General features: G+C 38.4%; 1 protein-coding gene across 1 annotated transcript in view; it reads right to left on the bottom strand.

Annotated features, from left to right (window-relative positions):
• CECR2 (CECR2 histone acetyl-lysine reader) overlaps nucleotides 1–17,898 on the bottom strand; it is a 145,727-nt gene that overhangs the window by 32,136 nt on the left and 95,693 nt on the right. The window contains exons 2-3 of the mRNA XM_088141268.1: nucleotides 13,933–14,027; nucleotides 20–203 (exon numbers count right to left, since the gene is read on the bottom strand). Of these exons, the coding sequence (XP_087997394.1) occupies nucleotides 20–203; nucleotides 13,933–14,027 (279 nt within the window). The remainder of the gene's footprint in view (nucleotides 1–19; nucleotides 204–13,932; nucleotides 14,028–17,898) is intronic.

Below are 17,898 nucleotides of genomic sequence, written 5' to 3'. Positions count from 1 at the left end.
CTGTCATCATCCAACATACCTTAAGCAGGTCAAAAACATCATCAGCATCAAGTCGGTAATCGCAAAGACGATGCAGTATCTCCACACGTGTACGTAAGGGAAGTTCCTGAAAAGTACATTCTCGCAAGGGGTTAGGCTTTCCTTCTTCCAGTTCCCAGCGATAGTTGATTATATCTTCAAGATAGCCGTGAAATGTCTGAGTTCTAATAAAGAGAACAAATGGCCATACAATTACTGCCTAACAGAATCTGAGATATCCACTTTTTAATAGATGATTGCACACAGAAGGCAAGGAAGATATTTCCTGGTTAGTCAAGTTCCTTGTGCAAAATTAAACAGCATGTTTAACTTTTCTTGCAGAAGAATTTATCTAAAACATGATAAAACTTGTTTGTCTTAAGGAAGCAGAAGGATCTAAAGCTCACATAAACTAATCATTGATAAATTGAAGTTACCAATGATAAAGGACTGATTACACAGACTATAAAATATTAGGGGAATAAAATTCTAAAAAGATTTCACTTAAACATTCAGAAAGAAAAAAATTGAGCTAAGAACATTTAACAAATACATATAATGATTAAAATTGAGCATCTTAATAGTTAAACTAAAGAATTCAGAAAAAGCTTTCCATTTGATTCCTCTAAATATTATAACTGTTAGTGAATTTTGACTTTAGGATGCAAAATAAGTAGGCAAAATAAAAATAAATGATAGCAATTCAAGGAAAACTCCCCTTGAGAAGACTTGGAATATATAAATAAGATAAAACAGATAAGATTATTACAGTTAGTCACCAAGTTTGAATACAGTTACATGACAAGGGGAACAGAGCTTGCAAAAGAGGTAAAAAGGTTTTTAAACTAACTGTATATAATAAGAGAGAAGGGGCTAAAATATTATGAGTATAAACATTGGAATACAGGAGAAGATCTAAGATACTTAAAAGTGCTAAAATTACAGATTGACTTAACTGTTAAATAATTATACTCTTTACTGAATGCTAGACTACTGGAATACTATAATACAAATTAATAGCTGCTAGAACACTAAAATAGTTGAGAAATAACTATATAGGTATGATAAAAGATAAGTCTACATGTAAACATGGTTAACATTCTACTCAAAACATCTCTAATGTGAAAAGCTATACTATACAGTATTTTTACAAACCTTGTATCATTCTCATACAAATCCTGACACTGGTATGTTATGTCTAGTGGAAGTGAAAGCTCTCCTAAACTCTATCAGCAAGATAGAAGGCTACCCAAAAAAGTCTTATAATTCTGATTTGCCTTGAACTGGCAGAATGGGAATACTGTCAAAACTTGCTCAAAGGTTTGCTCCTTGCTTTGCTGCAGAAGCACCAGTGAGCAGCTGTGGTACCAAAAAGATTCCCTAAAACGCATAGATTAAAATTAAATTATTAAAAGTGGCACATTTGATGACACACTGACATATTTATTCATGACAAGAGGGGGGGTTACAGTACTGCACAGTTGGAAAACCCTGGTTTAGTATGTTATATATTCTTGCAAACTGTGGCTTATTTAATATATCATAGTTAAACCCTGACTTACTGTACTATGTGGATAAAGCTAGTATTTGCCGTCAAAGATAAATTATTTTCACTGTTAAAGTCTTCATTGATCAAAGCATGAAGTATACAGTTGACCACTAATTTATAGGTACCCAAAGCCTATCATGATACTTTGCTTTACAGCAAATATTTCTCTTTAGCCAGGAAAAACTTAATATCTTGGTTATTGCTCTTCACAAGGTGGTTAAAGCACAGAGGTAAGTGAGATATGTATGACTAATAACCCACCAAGCTGAGCAGTGTGGCTTTGCTAGACAATTGTAACTCATCAGGCAGCCAAACTAGTTTAAAATTAGCCACTAATGAGGCATAGTTTGGTTGTGTAGCTCTGAAAAATACCTCACATCTGAGTCTTTGGGAACTGTTGACAATGAACTCTACAGCTGAATTTCCAACTGCATCCAAATAAGGGAAGCAATGGTTTGCACAAGCAATTATTAACTATAAATTTAAAACAGGATCGATCAAATGAAAGCAGCTAAAGGGTTACAAAGTATATATAGTGCAAGATACTTCTGGCAAGAAGAATTATAAATGCACATTTTTACTCCTCAGCTATCTTCCTCAACTATCTGTTATTTTTTCATTAGAGCAAAACCAGGTGTCTGATAAATTTTCTTTTAATTCTTAAGTCCTTTAATGTTAAATATTAGAGGCAGCTTTTGCGTCTCCCTCAATAAGTATAACATAGAACTGGAATTTTAAATTTAGACTTCCACCTAAGTAGAATAATCTACTTCTTTATAGTAGTTTACAAACAACACTACATTCCCAATTACTGAACATACTCACAGCCATGCTTTTGTAAACAATTACATTTTTTAATTCTTTCACATATAAAATCCAGTGATTTATCATCCTCTGAAACTGCTGACATTGCCAATCAAATTAAGACACTCCAGGTTTCCTCAAATTTCTAAACACTCAATGGTAAATGATATATGCCCTTTCTGAAACTACTAGTTAAGGGGTCATCAATGTGATTGACATAAGAAAAATATAATTAAAGGATAATTTTTAACTTGGAATTAACCAATTAATTAAAAAATTAATTGTTTCATTTATTAGGATAGCATTAACCCCCCACCAATGAGTTGATCAAATTGCAAACTATTTATGTATTGTTTTAGCTATATCTGGAACATCAACTAATGAACACTTTTATTTTAGTTAAAAATGTGCTTTTTAAAAAATCTGATTAGTTGATTTAAATTATATTGTAAAACCTCATGAACAACCAAAAAAACCCCTGCAGAAATAAAAATGAGAATTTACAATATATTACACCAATTAATTGCAAGAAACTATGACCATTTGTTGTTAGTCAAATATGCCCAAAAGCATTTTAAAATGATTGCAAACTGCCCCCACATCATTTTAATAATTCCTAAGAAAAAGCACATCCTTTCATTCACTTTTTTACAATCTTTTAATTTTTCTCACATTTTATAAGTGCAAGTGTTAATCAACTGAGGTAGAAAGGAGCATGCACAGATCTAACCAAGAAAAGACAACAGCTCAATGATGGTTAGTTGGCTTTATTAAAAAAAAAATTAAACACACTGTTTCAATATTAAAAATCATTTCAGAAGTTTCTACTAGAATAAAAGAAAATCTCAATTCAAAGAATATATCCCTCTAAATTACAAGAAGATGTATATGACATGTCTCTCTCTGAAGCAAGAGTGTTTTTCAAGTGACAACCATGGTCATAACTGCTTTATTCTGAAGTACTTGGCAATATTTTCTTTATAAATACAACTTGTCTAGGAGGAAATAGACTACAGGGAGTTTAAGTGACCTAAGTCAGATATCATTAGTAGGTCAGAAGAAGCAACAACTGAATCAGGAAAAGGAGAAAAACCTAAGGAATGGCTAATGCTCTCTTGCCTACAGCAATCCATCAAGCATTGTCAAAAAACAGCTTGCTTCTGATTAAGGTCAACCTAATCTGAGTTACTGCCGCAGGTCTGACCTCAAAGAGCAACAATGGAGTTATTTTCTTATCTCTGGGTAGGGGTGGGGTAAGGAAGTTCAAAAGAAAAGTCTTGTAGAACAGTTCTAATGGTTCTTGAAGTTATAAGGAGTTAACTTACCTGGTCTGTGCAGAGAAAAAAAATGAGATGAGATGAATAAAGAAAGCAATCACAGCTCAGATACCATCTTGTCATTGTTTCACACATGTGTGCATACATCCTTACTTTCCCCCTTTCAATTTCAGGATGCAGAGATGGGGGACTTAAATTGTATGATATGGAGAATCCATCATGTATCTCACCAGGGAATTGGAAATAACAACAACTTTTACCAATACAGATCGGCTAGACTATGGGAAACTGACAGTTTAAAATAGGAAAGATGATGCACTGGAAATTCCCTCCTTCTCACCTTTGATCCTGTCCAAATTGTGTTCTAATCAACCTTGCAAGAAAGTACACAGGAATAATAATTTCCGCTGATGGTCTTCTCAGCTTAATTAAACAGTAATTGATAGGCTGTCCAATAGCACAACTACTGAAACAAGGTGCCTCTATGCATCTTGCTTCTTAACTAAATCATGCTCAAAGTTGTTTAATATGTAGACAGAAAGGGGCAGTTTCAGAGGCTCATGTATCTTTAGTGTGTGGGTTGTGCCTTTGAGTCAGAGTTGACTCCTGGTGACTGCGTGGACTAGTCCCTGCAGTTTTCTTGGCAAGATTTCGGAAGTCGTTTGCCATTGCCTGCTTCCTAGGGCTGAGAGAGAGTGATTGGCCCAAGGTCACCCAGCTGACTTTGTGCCTAAGGTAGGACTAGAATTCATAGTCCTCTGGGTTCTAGCTTGATGCCTTAACCGCTACACCAAACTAACTCTCTGTGTATCTATAAACAACAGCAAAAGCTTCTGAAATCCCTATGTACCTATGGGACATGAGTTAATCACATATGGCCTATGCAATGAACATTATAAAGCTCAAGATTTTATGTGAATACATTCTATGAAATTATGTAACAGTTTAATATTAGGTCTTCTCTAGGACCTCAACAGTGTCAATTTTGTTTACTCAGAAATCAGTCTTAGAATATATTATGAGGCATTTAACATTACTTTCTTTACATCTATCTTTATTTTCCAGTTCCTCCTAACATGCTGAATTCCAATCATCTGGATACCGTACCTATTACTGTACTGTTTCATATGACTTTTCCAAAGGCCAGTAATGGGCCATCTCCCTCAGGGCTTTTTTCCCTTTTATTCTCCAAAGAGCAGTGCCCATTATTATAAGATTTACATTTGTATACCTCTAAGAAATTGAAAGGCATGCCCTACCTTGATTTCTTTCTTACTGCATTTAAAATAGATATTTTTCAGTTAAAAAAAAATCCACAGTCCTACATAAAATTAACAAGGAACATTGCACAAGCTTTCAAACTAAAAGTCACAAATAGAAAACAATTGCAAAGAAGCAAATCCTTTACAAGCACTAGTTTGTAAAATAACAGTTCTTATATGACTCACTGTAAGGAAAAAGTTAAATAAGAAAAAGAGCCAAACAAATGTCATCTCTCATCTAAGGGTATGAAGTGAGTACTGTTTTTGTCTCTCTACTGTATCCTGGTGGAACCAGTTTTCAAAAATCTTTGGGGATTGGTGGTATGGGGGGACCCTCCCTGAAGTAGGTGACCATTGTTTTGGGGGTTTAGTTATTACTGTAAGCCACCCAGAGCTTTGGGGGGGGGGAACTGAATGACATATAAATTGCAGAGATAGATAAACAAATAAATAAACCTTCAGCCTAATAGAATGTAAGAATAAATGTTGGAACTGAAGTCAACAACATTAAAGCAAAGACAAAAGATGATTTGGGGGGAATTCTAAAAAGGTAAAAAGTTAAAGGCTTCTGGGGATCTATTTCTAGTGGAAAGCCTCTCAATACTTGAAGACCAATTTTACTGAACTTGTTTACAGGTAGTCCTCGGTTAATGATCATTCATTCAGTAACCGTCTGAATTTACGGTGGTGCTGAACAAATGGTAAATACACCCAGTCCCTGACCTTATGGCCGTTGTAGTGCCCCGATAGTCATGTGATCAAAAATTGGGTACCTGCCAGCCCACCTGCATTTACAACAAACAGCAGGGGCACTTCAGCTTCCCCCACCCACCTATCTCCCCCCCACATCTCTGCCGTTTTGGCTGCCCTGCGCTCTGCTCTCCCTGCTCCCCCCAGCTGATCTTCTCTGTCTTCCTCCTGCTGCTGAGGCGGCACGCCTAGCCTGGCTCTTCACAAGGCAGCTGCTGGCTGTGCCAGGCCTTCTTCCCAAGGTCACATGTGGCCTTGTCCAAATCGTATGCAACTTTCTCGCGAGGCTTTGGAAGGCTCCAAAGAAGACTGCACATGATTTGGGCAAGGTGCAACTGAGTGCAGGAAGAAGGCCTGGCATGGCCAACAGCTGCCTCATGAAGGTCCAAGCTGGGAACCGCACAGCCAGCAGCTGCCTTGTGAAGGGCCAAACTGAGCACACTTCATCAGCAGTGGGAGGAAGAAGATGGTAAAGGTCAGCTGTGGACAGCAAGGGTGGCAGGGCGAGCAGAGCCCAGGGCAGCAGGGCAAGTGGAGCGCAAAGAGGCAGGGCAGGCAGAGTGTGTGGCTGGTAGAGGCAGCTGAGTGCACGGTGGCCAAAAGGGAAGAGATGGGGGGAGATAGCGAGGTGGTGGGAGTTAAAGAGAAGGCAGAGGAGGCAGTCCCTTCCCTTACTGAAGCTTGGGGCTAGGAGGGACAAAGTTGGGAATGGCTTGGATTGGGGCAGATCCTTGTCTAATGACCGGTGGGATTCAGTTAATGACAGCAACGGGGACTGCTGGGATTGCCATCACTAAGCAATGTGGTCATGTGACATCATGCTTTACGACTGCATAGCTTAGCGATGGAAATTCCAGTCCCAATTCCAGTTGCATTGCTTAGCAACTGGAAATTCCAGTCCCCTAACTCGAGGACTACTTATATAAACATTAAATAGTGTAGAAAGCTGTTTATGAGCTTCACCAAAGTAAAAAGGATCTTGATTTTATTGTCTGAGACCAGTATCTTTCTCATGGAGACAAGAGTACATAAAAAAAAAAAACCAAAGAAGAATGGTGAAAAACAAATAATTTCCTTTAAAGAACAAATGCCAAAAGGAATTGCACGCAAAATAAAATTATTTCTAAAGCTGAACCTAAAGAGATTTCCCTAAGATCCCACTGAAGGTTCAACTAAGGAAGAAAATATGTTCACCCATTCTTCAGGGTATGTTCATAAAAAACACCTTTAGTGCTGTTTTTCAATTTTAAAGGGTTCTGAAATGCTGCTCTGTCCCTAAATAATGATCAAACATGTTCCTTTAGAGAAACCATGAATTAAAAAAGGAAATGCTATTCCCCAAGGCCTCTGACTCTGATAATAGAATGGCTCACACTGTAGATACAGTACACTTCATCACAGTTATATTATATTCCAATGTATACCATGTCAACACTCATTCATTCATTCATTTATGGTTCATGCACTCTACAGAGGAAATCCTGGCAAACAGAATATTGGATCCATAAACATTCTCACTATTCCTTTTTGTTCCACAATGGTCTTCATCTAAACTATTCTTTCACCATCAGATACTAATGCTGGAACACAATTGTGAGCAAAAAAAGGGGAAGAGCATCACATATCAGCCAGATTCTCTATCTAGTAAAAATCCAGATAGAGAGATTTAGAAAAGTCTGCTTCCTGAATGCACATGGCAAAGATTTACCAGCCCATAAATATTTGAAAACTGCCTAGATTTTCAGTGAACACTGGCACTTACTAAAAGGATGAAAAAGATAGGTCTCTTTCATCTTCTGCCTCCTTTATTTATCCTCAGTTAAACAGCAGCAAAGAAGTCTCTAACTGAGCTGACTACTATGTTATAAGAGGTACAAGCAAGAGAAACCACACATACCTGTTACTTTGAACTGAATTAACAATTTCCTTTCAGACTTAGGCCTAAATCTGAGCATAAGGCTTTTCTATTTGCATAACATTAAGCAGGGAAAAGCCAGCTAAGTAGTAAAGTAGCAGGTATCTGAGGGGAAACTGGATAGTGTTAAAGTAGGCTTTGTGCTACTTATCATACACATAGTAGTTATCTTTCCAATCTTTAAAAATATTAATTTATTCATCTGCTGGATGGTTATGGACCAAAATAATAAAAAACAATGGAATTGCAAACAATGGCATTTATATATAGCAAACTTCTGTATGATATAGTTAAACCACAGAGAAAAGAATATTGAAGTAGGTGGCAAGTTTTCATACATGGATTAATAGAAAAGCTAGGGTCCCCAGGCCTGATGGCACAACCAAGTCTTGAGGGACTTCCAGAAAGACAAAAGGGATGAAGCCAGCCTAATTTCAGGGGGGGAAATATTCCATAAACCGGGCACCACAGCAGAAAAGGCCCGCCACCTAGGACCCACCAAGTGTAGCTCCCTAATCGATGGGACCTGCAGCATGCCCTCTCTGCTGGATCTGGTAGGATGGGCAGATGTAATCAGGGAGAGGCAGTCCCTCAAGTAACCTGGTCCCATGCCATTTAAGGCTTTAAAGGTCAAAAATAGCATCCTGAATTGGACCCAGAAGCAAACTGGTAACCAATGGAGCTCGCAAAGCAGAGGTGTACAGGTGGTCCCTGGGTTAAGAACGCCTGGGTTACAGATGACCCATAGTTAAGAACAGAGCCTATTGTACCAAAATCTGAGTTAAATACACAATGATATGAGTTAAATACACAATGGTTTGAGTTCATTATACAATACTACTTATACAGTATTATACAATAATACTGTTCTGGCTTACATATAAATTTGACTTAAGGGCAGACCTTGGGAACGGAATTTGTTCTTAAACTGGGGACTACCTGTAACATGTGTTTGTCCAGAAACACACATAAATGCCCGCGCTGCTGCATTCTGTATCAGCTGAAGTTTCCGGATACTTTTCAAGGGCAGCCCCTTATAGAGCACATTATAGTAGTCCAACCAGAAGGTGACTAGGGCATGAGTGACCGTGAGTAGAGCCTCTTGATCTAGAAATGGGCACAACTGGCACACAATACAAAGTTGAGCAAAGGCCCTCCTAGCCACAACAGCCACCTGCTCTTTGAGCACGAGTTGTGAGTCTAGGAGAACCCCCAGATTGCACATGGGGTCTGTTTGGTACAGTGCAACACCATCCAGCACCAAAGATGGCACAGTCCTAGAATCAGCGGCCCCAAAACCCAAAGCCACTCAGTCTTGTCAGGGTTCAGCTGAAGTCTGTTGTTCCCCATCCAGACCCTCACAACCTCCAGGCACCAGGATACGACATCCAGAGCATTACTTAATTCGCCAGGGGCAGAGATGTATAATTGGGTATCATCAGCATACTGTTGATACCTCACCCCATGGTGACAGATGAGCTCACCCAGTGGCCTCATGTAGATGTTGAATAGGAGCGGAGGGAGCATTGACCCCTGCAGCAATCCACACAGTAGGGGGCCAAGGGCAGGATCTCTCCCCCCCAATCACCACTGACTGGAATCGACCCCAGAGAAAGGAGGCGAACCAGCACGAGACTGTGCCGCCCACCCCTCAATATTCTGAGTCAATCCAGAAGGATACCATAGTTCATAGTATTGAAAGCTGCCGAGAGGCAAAGGGCAAGGATAACTCCCATCCCACCCATGCCAGAGACCATTCAAAAGTGCGACAAATGACATTTCCATCCCATAATCAGGTCTGAATCCTGACTGAAAAGGATCCAGATAATCCGCTTCATCCAAGGTCCTCTGAAGCTGTTGCACAATCATCTTCTCAACCACCTTCCCCAAAAAGGGGAAGTTAGATACTGGATGAATTGTCCGGTATAGTGGGATCCAGCAATGGTTTCTTGAGAATCAAGGCCTCCTTAAGAGGTAATAGAACAACCCCCTCACTCAGAGAAGAATTTACCACCTCTAGAACCCAATCACACAACACCCCCAGGCTGCCTTAATAAGCCAGGAGGGGCATGGATCTAAAGAGCAGGTGGCTGAGCTCACAGTCCTAAGGGCCCTGTCCACTTCATCAGGCCCAACAGGTTCAAACCATTCACAGATAACCAGGCAAGACTCCTCCCCAAGCATCTCCCCCAGACCTGCAACAAGGCCAGTATCCAACTGTGAGCAAATTTGAGCAACTCTGACAGATGCTGAAGAAATTCTTCTGCATACCCCTGCAAGGGGTTCTCTGAGCCCCTTCTACCCAAGAGGACAAGTCACTTGAAACAGGGCCATGGATGGCTATCCGCAGATGCAATAAGGGTGAAAAAGTACTGATACTTTGCCACCCTTACTGCCACAAGCCTTAATAGCGGCTCTAACCTGTGTCCAGTTGAGTTCGTCCCCTGTAGAACGCCAGCGATGCTCTAGACAACTCTTCTCTCATTTCATCTCCCTCAACAACTCCGTGAGCTACGGGGAGTGACGGGATCCATGAGAGGGGAGAGATCGCATAGGCGCGATTTGATCTAAAGCTTCAGCTGCCCTCTTATTCCAAGCGGTGACCAAGGCTCCAGTATGTTGGCCTGCAACAACTGATTTGTAAACATTGATTGTGGTAGATGGGAAAGATTACTAATAAGTAGTTCAATGATTTCAAGATACCAGATATGATATAAAGGGCAGTCTAATAATTATGCCACAGATTCAGCCTTGGTGTCTAAACACACAGAGTGGAGATCTGATAAGGGATCTAATATCTGCCTGTAATCACCAACAAGGGCAGAGCATCCAATTGTGCCAGTGTAAATTCCCTTCAGTGTGGAGCATGAAGGATATGATTAAAATTTCTAAGAGTAAGAAAAGAAGCACCTGTGAGCTCACAATAGCGAAGATGTGAGATTTTTTTAAATTTACTTTTTAGACACCTAGGTACAAGACTCCACTTGAGCTCTGCCAAGATTTTATTTGGACCTACATACATAAAGCTAGTGAGGACAGCCCACAGTAAGTCAAATTCAAATCTACTTATTTTTTCAAGCAAGGGATGCAACTATCCAAAAAGTGTAAAGTGGGCCAAGGATTCAATCCAGAATGTTTGTTTAACCAGCATTTTGGTCAGTAAAGCCTCAGGAGGATCTCAAGAGAGACACTGCTATGTTCCAGTCGAGGGAATGCATTCACGACTGATGGAGGGAAATGAAGAATAAGTCTTCCAAAAGTTGGATTGAATTATGTGGCCTATATACAGACAGAGTTGTGCATCACATAGTAGCAAGTATGAGACCTTAGCTTTAAATAATTTGATTGAAATAGGCACATAATAATTACCCTTATGGCTTGTAAATTTGATAATCTCATTGGAGGCTTTTTGTGCTCTTGAGAACTCACTTATTTGGTGACTCCAAGAAGTAGATAGTAGAAAGTGAATGTTTAGATATTTAAAGACTTTGATTTGCTTAATTAATGTATAATTAATTTTCCAATTATACAAGAGGTTAAAGTATTTTTTGGTGAAAACTAGGAACTTTGTTTTAGAATTATTAATTTCTAAGTTTTCCCAACCAAAGAAAAAGGCCACTAGTATTCCTATGAATCTATGAAGCCCAGCTTGGGATATACAGGTAGTCCTTGCTTAGCGACCACAATTGGGATTGGCAACTCGGTTAAGCAAAGCAGTCGCTAAGTGAAACCGCAACTGAGCTTATGATCTTACTTCAATTTTCCTTTGCTTTACAGATCTGCAAAGGTCGTAAATGTGAGGACTGGTTCCAAAGTTACCTTTTCATCACCGTTGTAACTGTGAATGGTTGCTAAATGAGGCAGTCACTAAACGAGGACTACCTGTAGATAGAACAGCGACATTGTCTTCATAGAATAGGACAGAAATTGGCCAATGGGCTGGGGAATGCAATTTGGGTTTAGCAAAGGCCAAAACAATTTCAATGATATAGAAGTTAAGCAACAGAAGGGCCAAGATATATTCCTGTTTAACTCCTTTTGAGATTGGAGTGGGGGAAGTTAATTCCCCATTGTTCTTGCATGTGATTTGCGTTATGAGGTTCTCATGCAGCAGCATTGTCAGAGAAGGCAACAATCAATGGAAGAAACAGATAATTTCCTCCACAATATCTCCCAAAGAATTGAATCAAAAGTTGCCCTTGGGTTGATAAATGCATAAAGAGAGAGGCTCTTGGGGAACTTGAATAGTTTTTGACTACTGTACATTGATCAACAGTCAAGTAACCTGGTGTGAAACTGCTTGTTCTGTGGCTAGGATCATTCATTTCACAAGTTTGTAGAAACTATGGTTTGCATAAAGCTTGCTTCTTATATATAGCAGGCTAATCAGCCAGATTGTTCTTAATGCCTTTCTTAAAGATTGGAAGGATGATGATGATGACGATGATGATGATGACAATGATGATGATGATTTTAAATTTATATGCCGCCTGACTCCCAGCAACTCTAGGGGGTTTACAAATGGTTAAAACATTAAAGACATCGAAAACAAGATAAAAAAATGAAAAGTAAAGATGGCAAGGATGATGAAATTGGACAGGAACAAAGGAAAACAATCCACCCAATCTAAAGGGGGCTTCAGTCACCCTCGCCAAAAGCCTAGGTAAAGACCAAGGTCTTCAAATAGGTCCAATCTTTAGGTAACAGTTGTTATTTATTAACAGGGGTTAATAGGGGACTTAATATAGAAGCCCACCAACCAGGATTTATTTTCTTCAAGAATTCTGGGGAAATTAAGCCCCTTCTGTTGCTTTACTGTTCTTCAATTGGGAGATCAATTTAAAAATCTCTGAATCTGAGGCTAGAGGCCAATCAGGCAAGGGGTCAAAAACTAAGAATTAAGGTCACAGTAGTATGTCACCTAGGTATCAGGCAGGATTGAATTATTAGAACTGAGTTTTTCAAAAAAGATTGTGTGTGTTGAAATTGAAATAGTGCAGTTTTAAGACAAAAATTCACTGTTACCATGACATGCTCTTGATATATGTTTTTGTCACAAATTAGCAAAGGAATGCAAAGTACATTTATATTATGCACTGGAAAGACTTTCATCTATGCTACCATTTTCAAAATTACTTCAGAGTATATTATAATTAGCAGATATTGCATACAGAAAATAGACACTCAACAATTTTTACATGCTGTGCAAGAAAAGATGAGTGAATAACGTGGCACATATTATAAATGTAAATCTCTACAAAAATGAAAACTTAGATGGGCAGGCAGTATTTACAGCAGGGAATCCACCTACTTCAACTGCCATTTTGATGAGAACTTACATGTTCTTGACCAAAAGTTTAAAGAACAATATTTTTGACTGAGCTCTTTTGTATTCTAATTTTCTGCCAGAAATTGCCATTCAAACTGGAATGTTTTGTAAAATATACTATCCTGGATAAACATATATGAGAATGACTAGCAAATCCTTGAATTGGAATTACTGAAAGACCTCAAAACCTCAAATTACCTGAAGTAATGGGCTGCTCTTCTAATTTTCTAAACCCATGACTAGGAATAATGTTCTGTGTTAGCTCTCTTTAATTCTATTTTATCTGCAGGTTCTGGCCCATACTTCATAATGAAACACTACAATAAGACCTAATACTATCCCAAAAGCAAACAGCCCCATTCACAAAAGGTTTTACTAGAATTCTTCACATTATATTGAAATACTTCATTATACTCTTTTTACAGGCATTAATGAAATATTTATAACTAGGATACTTTATTACTTAAGCAGAAAGCATTAGCTTAAACTATATTAACAGGGAAAAACAGGGAAAATCTAGTTGTCCAGAACGCTGAAAACTTTGTTATATTTTACTCATTTATTTCTATCCTTACAGCATAGCTAACCAGAAAAGGAAAGGAAAAAAACAAATCAGAACTCATATATGATGCTGAATAGTGAATGCAATTACTTTATAAAATTTCAAGGCACAGCTGAGCCAAATTTACACAACATATGTCTATTGCCAGACTGCTAATGTTTTCATAAAGGCAATACAGAAGCAGGGGGAAGCCCTACCTTTAGACAACTAGAACTAAAAGGAGTATGTTGAAAGCATCTAAATATTTCAGACCTGTGTTATGAATCTGAAAGCAGCACACAGAATCAAAGTAAAAACAGTAGTCCTACATGCGCTCTAGAAGAAGAAAAATGTTAGAATTCACTTTATACTTTTTTTAGAAGTGAAGTCTACAAAAGTCTTGTTATCTGTTTTTTCAGAATCATACAATTTTGGGGGGGAACATCTCTTAATTCTATTTCTAAATCTATGGAATGAGACTACTTACGTAATATCACTGCGCTGGTAGCAGCCCTGAAGAAGACTAGCAATCAGGTCACTGATGAACTCCACATCATCACTGTAAAGAGCTGCTTCAAGTTCCTAATGAGAGAAAGAATTAAATAAATTCCTAAATTCCTTACTGGCTGGTGAAAGAGGAATGAGCAATTACATGCGACTTACAATAGTTAGCAGAAGGAATCACAATTTGCAGGGTTTCTATAATTTGTATAGCATTTTTGCATCCTCAATATCTCTTAGCTGGTACCTCCTAACTGGTGGATACAGGCAATAGTATGCTTACTTGCAAAGTAGTCTCTAGATTAGAGATTAGGGATCTTAGCTTGCATAAAATAGCAAGAGTACACTTGGTATAAAATTAAGCTTTGCTTGCATTCATGGCACACTGGCCAAAATTGACAGGTACATCCTTACCATCAGCAGGGAATGATGCATGTAGCATAAGTATGACTAAGGCTGCTAACATAGACTATTCTTTATCTTACTAAAAGTGTTATGTTAAGAGATGATTGACGAAAGCCATGATAGGCAAGGTCAACATTCATTGGCCCATCTGTTGTTGAATACAGCATGTTGAAGATTATTAATTTAGAATGTGAGATGAAAATATGGTAAAGGGGAAGATTAACATACAATAACAAAACAATTAGACATGTTGTATTTGTGAAACTAATAGAAAGGGAGAGGATTTAATTTATCTAAAGGAAGGTGGTCATTCCTTGTGGAGTCCAGTTGATGAATACATGCAGGAAGTGAAAGCATACGTTTCATTATGAATACAAGGGTTAAAATGTATGTCAAAATATGAACTTTTATCATTTTAGATTGTTGCAGATGTGTATAAAGGTAGGAAGGTATAGGTTGTTATGCTTCAGTGAACTGTGATAATGAAAGAACTACAGATGAATTTTGGGACAAACTGCATACCATTCTGAAAAAAATGTGACCTGAGGGAAAAAGTTATTCTGGCGAAATGAATGGGTGGATAAGAACAAAATGAGAGGATTTTAAAAAAGTGATTGGGCAATTCAGAAAGCTGGGAATGAATGAAAATGCTGATTTTATTTGATGAGTATCTATTTAGAAAAAGATCTGTATGTTTTAAATGAATGATTTATCTGTATGGTTTAAATGCATGATTCATGGCAAAGGAAAGAATATAATTCTAAAAGCATGATTAATTTGATTATTTATGAGCCAAGACTGAGAGAATTAGTGAAAGATGGTAATGCTGAGAGATTCTGAATGCGGGGCAGACCATTTTGGGTAATGTCAAGAATGGAACCTGGGGAAAAAAGTGGACATGGAAGAAAAAGAGCCATTGAAACAGGAATTAAAACAGAAGGAACCCTGCCATGGCAGCTCTGCAGACCTTTGTGCTCTGCTGCCATTATCCTGCTTTACATTGTGTGTAGTACCGCACCAGCATGTGATCACTGCACAGGCACGCAGAGGGAACATTGCTGATGATGTCACTATTTGTCCATGCTAGTTGGTGCCAGAGGGATGCAGAGAACACGGTTAAGTATAGGACAATGGACAGGTCAGAGATTGTAGGCACAGCGACAGAATATATTACTGTTTTATGCTAGGCAAGATATTTTTGCTTTTATTAACCATCAATAACATCATTCTGATTTATTATTTGAATTATTTTATTGGTTTAATTAATTAAATATTGTATTTAACACTTGTTGCGTTATTGCATGTGAATAAATGCAGCTCACCAATCAGCACATTTTATATAACGTGGCCCACAGATTCATCTGAGTTTGAGATCCATGTATTAGTAGAAAGATTAATATCCCAGCATAATTAATGGATAATGGACGTGTGGAAAGATAATATGAAAGCTGCTTTGGAAGAGAGTAAAAAGTGTGGAGTTATACTAATTGAAAATATAAAAAGGATGCTTGATTGAATGATGAAGTGAAAGAGAACATGAATAAGGAAAAACTGCACATAACCAAATGATTGCTGTAAAAAATTAGGTTGAAAGAAGATGCAGTGTGCACAGAGAGTAAAAGTTGTAAAGAACGTAGTCAACGTGAGCAAGGAATGGTTAAGATTAAAAGAGGCAATCTTCTCCACGCCCAAGCATTGTAATGGAAGTTAAAAAATATTTTGGTAGTGAGTGAGAAGGGCTGAACAAGGAGCCTCTGACAGAGTGAATGGAATTAAAAACGGAAGTGATGAAATAATTAGAGATAAAACTTTAGTAAGAATATGCTGAATGAAGGATTTTAGAGGTCTGTATTTCAATTACAGTAATATGTCAAAGGGTAAAAGTTAGACCAATGCCACAAATGTTAATATCCAAGAAAAAATGATGAAAATGAAATCATGAATACTGTGAGAAAGTTAAAAAATGGTAAGGCTGCAAGTGTAGATGGTGTTAACTGAAAAAGAATTTATTTATTTAAATTTAGAGGTTGCCTGACTCCAGATGACTGTAGATAGCTTACACTATACAGGTAGTCCTTGACTTACAACCACGATTGGTCATAAAAAAAGCAGCCCCGAGCCATGGCATGCCAGAAAGCTCCTTTGAGCTGTGGCAGCACCCCAAAAAGCCCCTTTCTGCTGCAGCTCAGGGGCTGCTTTTTACTCTTTTTTTCCTGTAGCACGAAGCCAGCCCCAGCCTGGCCCTGTAGCCAGGCCAGGTATGTCTCATCAGCAACGGGAGCAGGAAGACGGTGAAGGTCAGCTGGGGCGGCAGAGTGCAGGGCAGGAGGGGGCTAAAAGGGCACAGCTGGAGAGGGAGATAGGTGGGTGGGGGGAGTTGAAGCGCCTCTGCGGTTTTAAGTGCGGGTAGGCCCGAATTTTGATTACATGACCGCGGGGGTGCTGCAACAGCCGTAACTTCGGACACAGGTTGTAAAACCCTTAATTCAGCACTGCTGCAACTTTGAATAGTCACTGAACGAATGGTTGTAAGTCGTAAGTCGAGGACTACCTGTAAAATGAAAGACAACAAAATCATGAAAAATCACGAATGTCTGGAAAATCACGAATGTCTGGAATGAACAAACATGATGTTCCAAAAAATGTTAACTTATGGGTCTGGTTTACTTGTAGAGTGGTTTGTGTGATTTGTTTAATCATGTATGAAGACTGTTTCTGTGCTTGATGATTGAAAGAATGTTGTTACAAAGGGAATGGCGACAACAGTCTCAGGGAGATGGATGGCATATAAATTTAATAAACAAACAAACAAACAGTGAATAGAAAAGCTACAAGGTGATTAGATTAAGTAAGTCTGAGAAGGCATTTCACAGAATTTGAACTGAAAGCGTGTAAGAGGCGACAATGAGCAAAATTTCGGAAATGCAATGCAACTTTATGCCAAGCAAGAGGTGCATAGATCAGATTTTTTTCTCTTCAGGAAGAACTGAGAAATGAATGAATGTGAAAAAGTAAGTTTACAGGATTTTTGTTGATTTAATGCTTACTGATTTAGATAAAGTATAAATTATAGATCTAATATATGAATAGAATTGAATTATGGTATGTTTTGCATGAATATGGAATTGAAGATGGTTCTGAATAATAATAATAATTTATTAAATTTATATGCCATCCAACTTCTAGAAACTCTGGGCAGTTTACAGATTATTAAAAACATTTCAAAAAAAGTACCAATACAAGAAACACAAAACAATGCAAAACAAAGGAACAAAGATGGCAGAGAAAACAAACCCGGATGGGAACAAGGAAAAGGAAGAAAAGGGTGTCCACTGCCGTCGCCAAAAGCCTGGAAGAAGAGACATGTCTTCAGAGCTCTTCGAAGTGCCAGTAGGTGGAGCTGTTGAAATCTCAGGGGGAACCTCATTCCAGAGGTCAGGCGGCACTACAGAGAAAGCACACTTCCAGAGTCCCAAAAGATGGCATTGTTTAATCGATGGAACCTGGAGCATAGCAACTCTGCCAGATTGAAGAAATGTGACAAGAG

The sequence above is a fragment of the Python bivittatus genome, unplaced genomic scaffold, assembly GCF_059951505.1.
Source record: "Python bivittatus isolate LINGU-HERP-01145 unplaced genomic scaffold, Pbiv_v1 ctg000330_np1212, whole genome shotgun sequence".
Classification (NCBI taxonomy): Eukaryota; Metazoa; Chordata; class Lepidosauria; order Squamata; family Pythonidae; genus Python; species Python bivittatus.
This window is presented reverse-complemented; position numbering and strand designations above follow the sequence as displayed.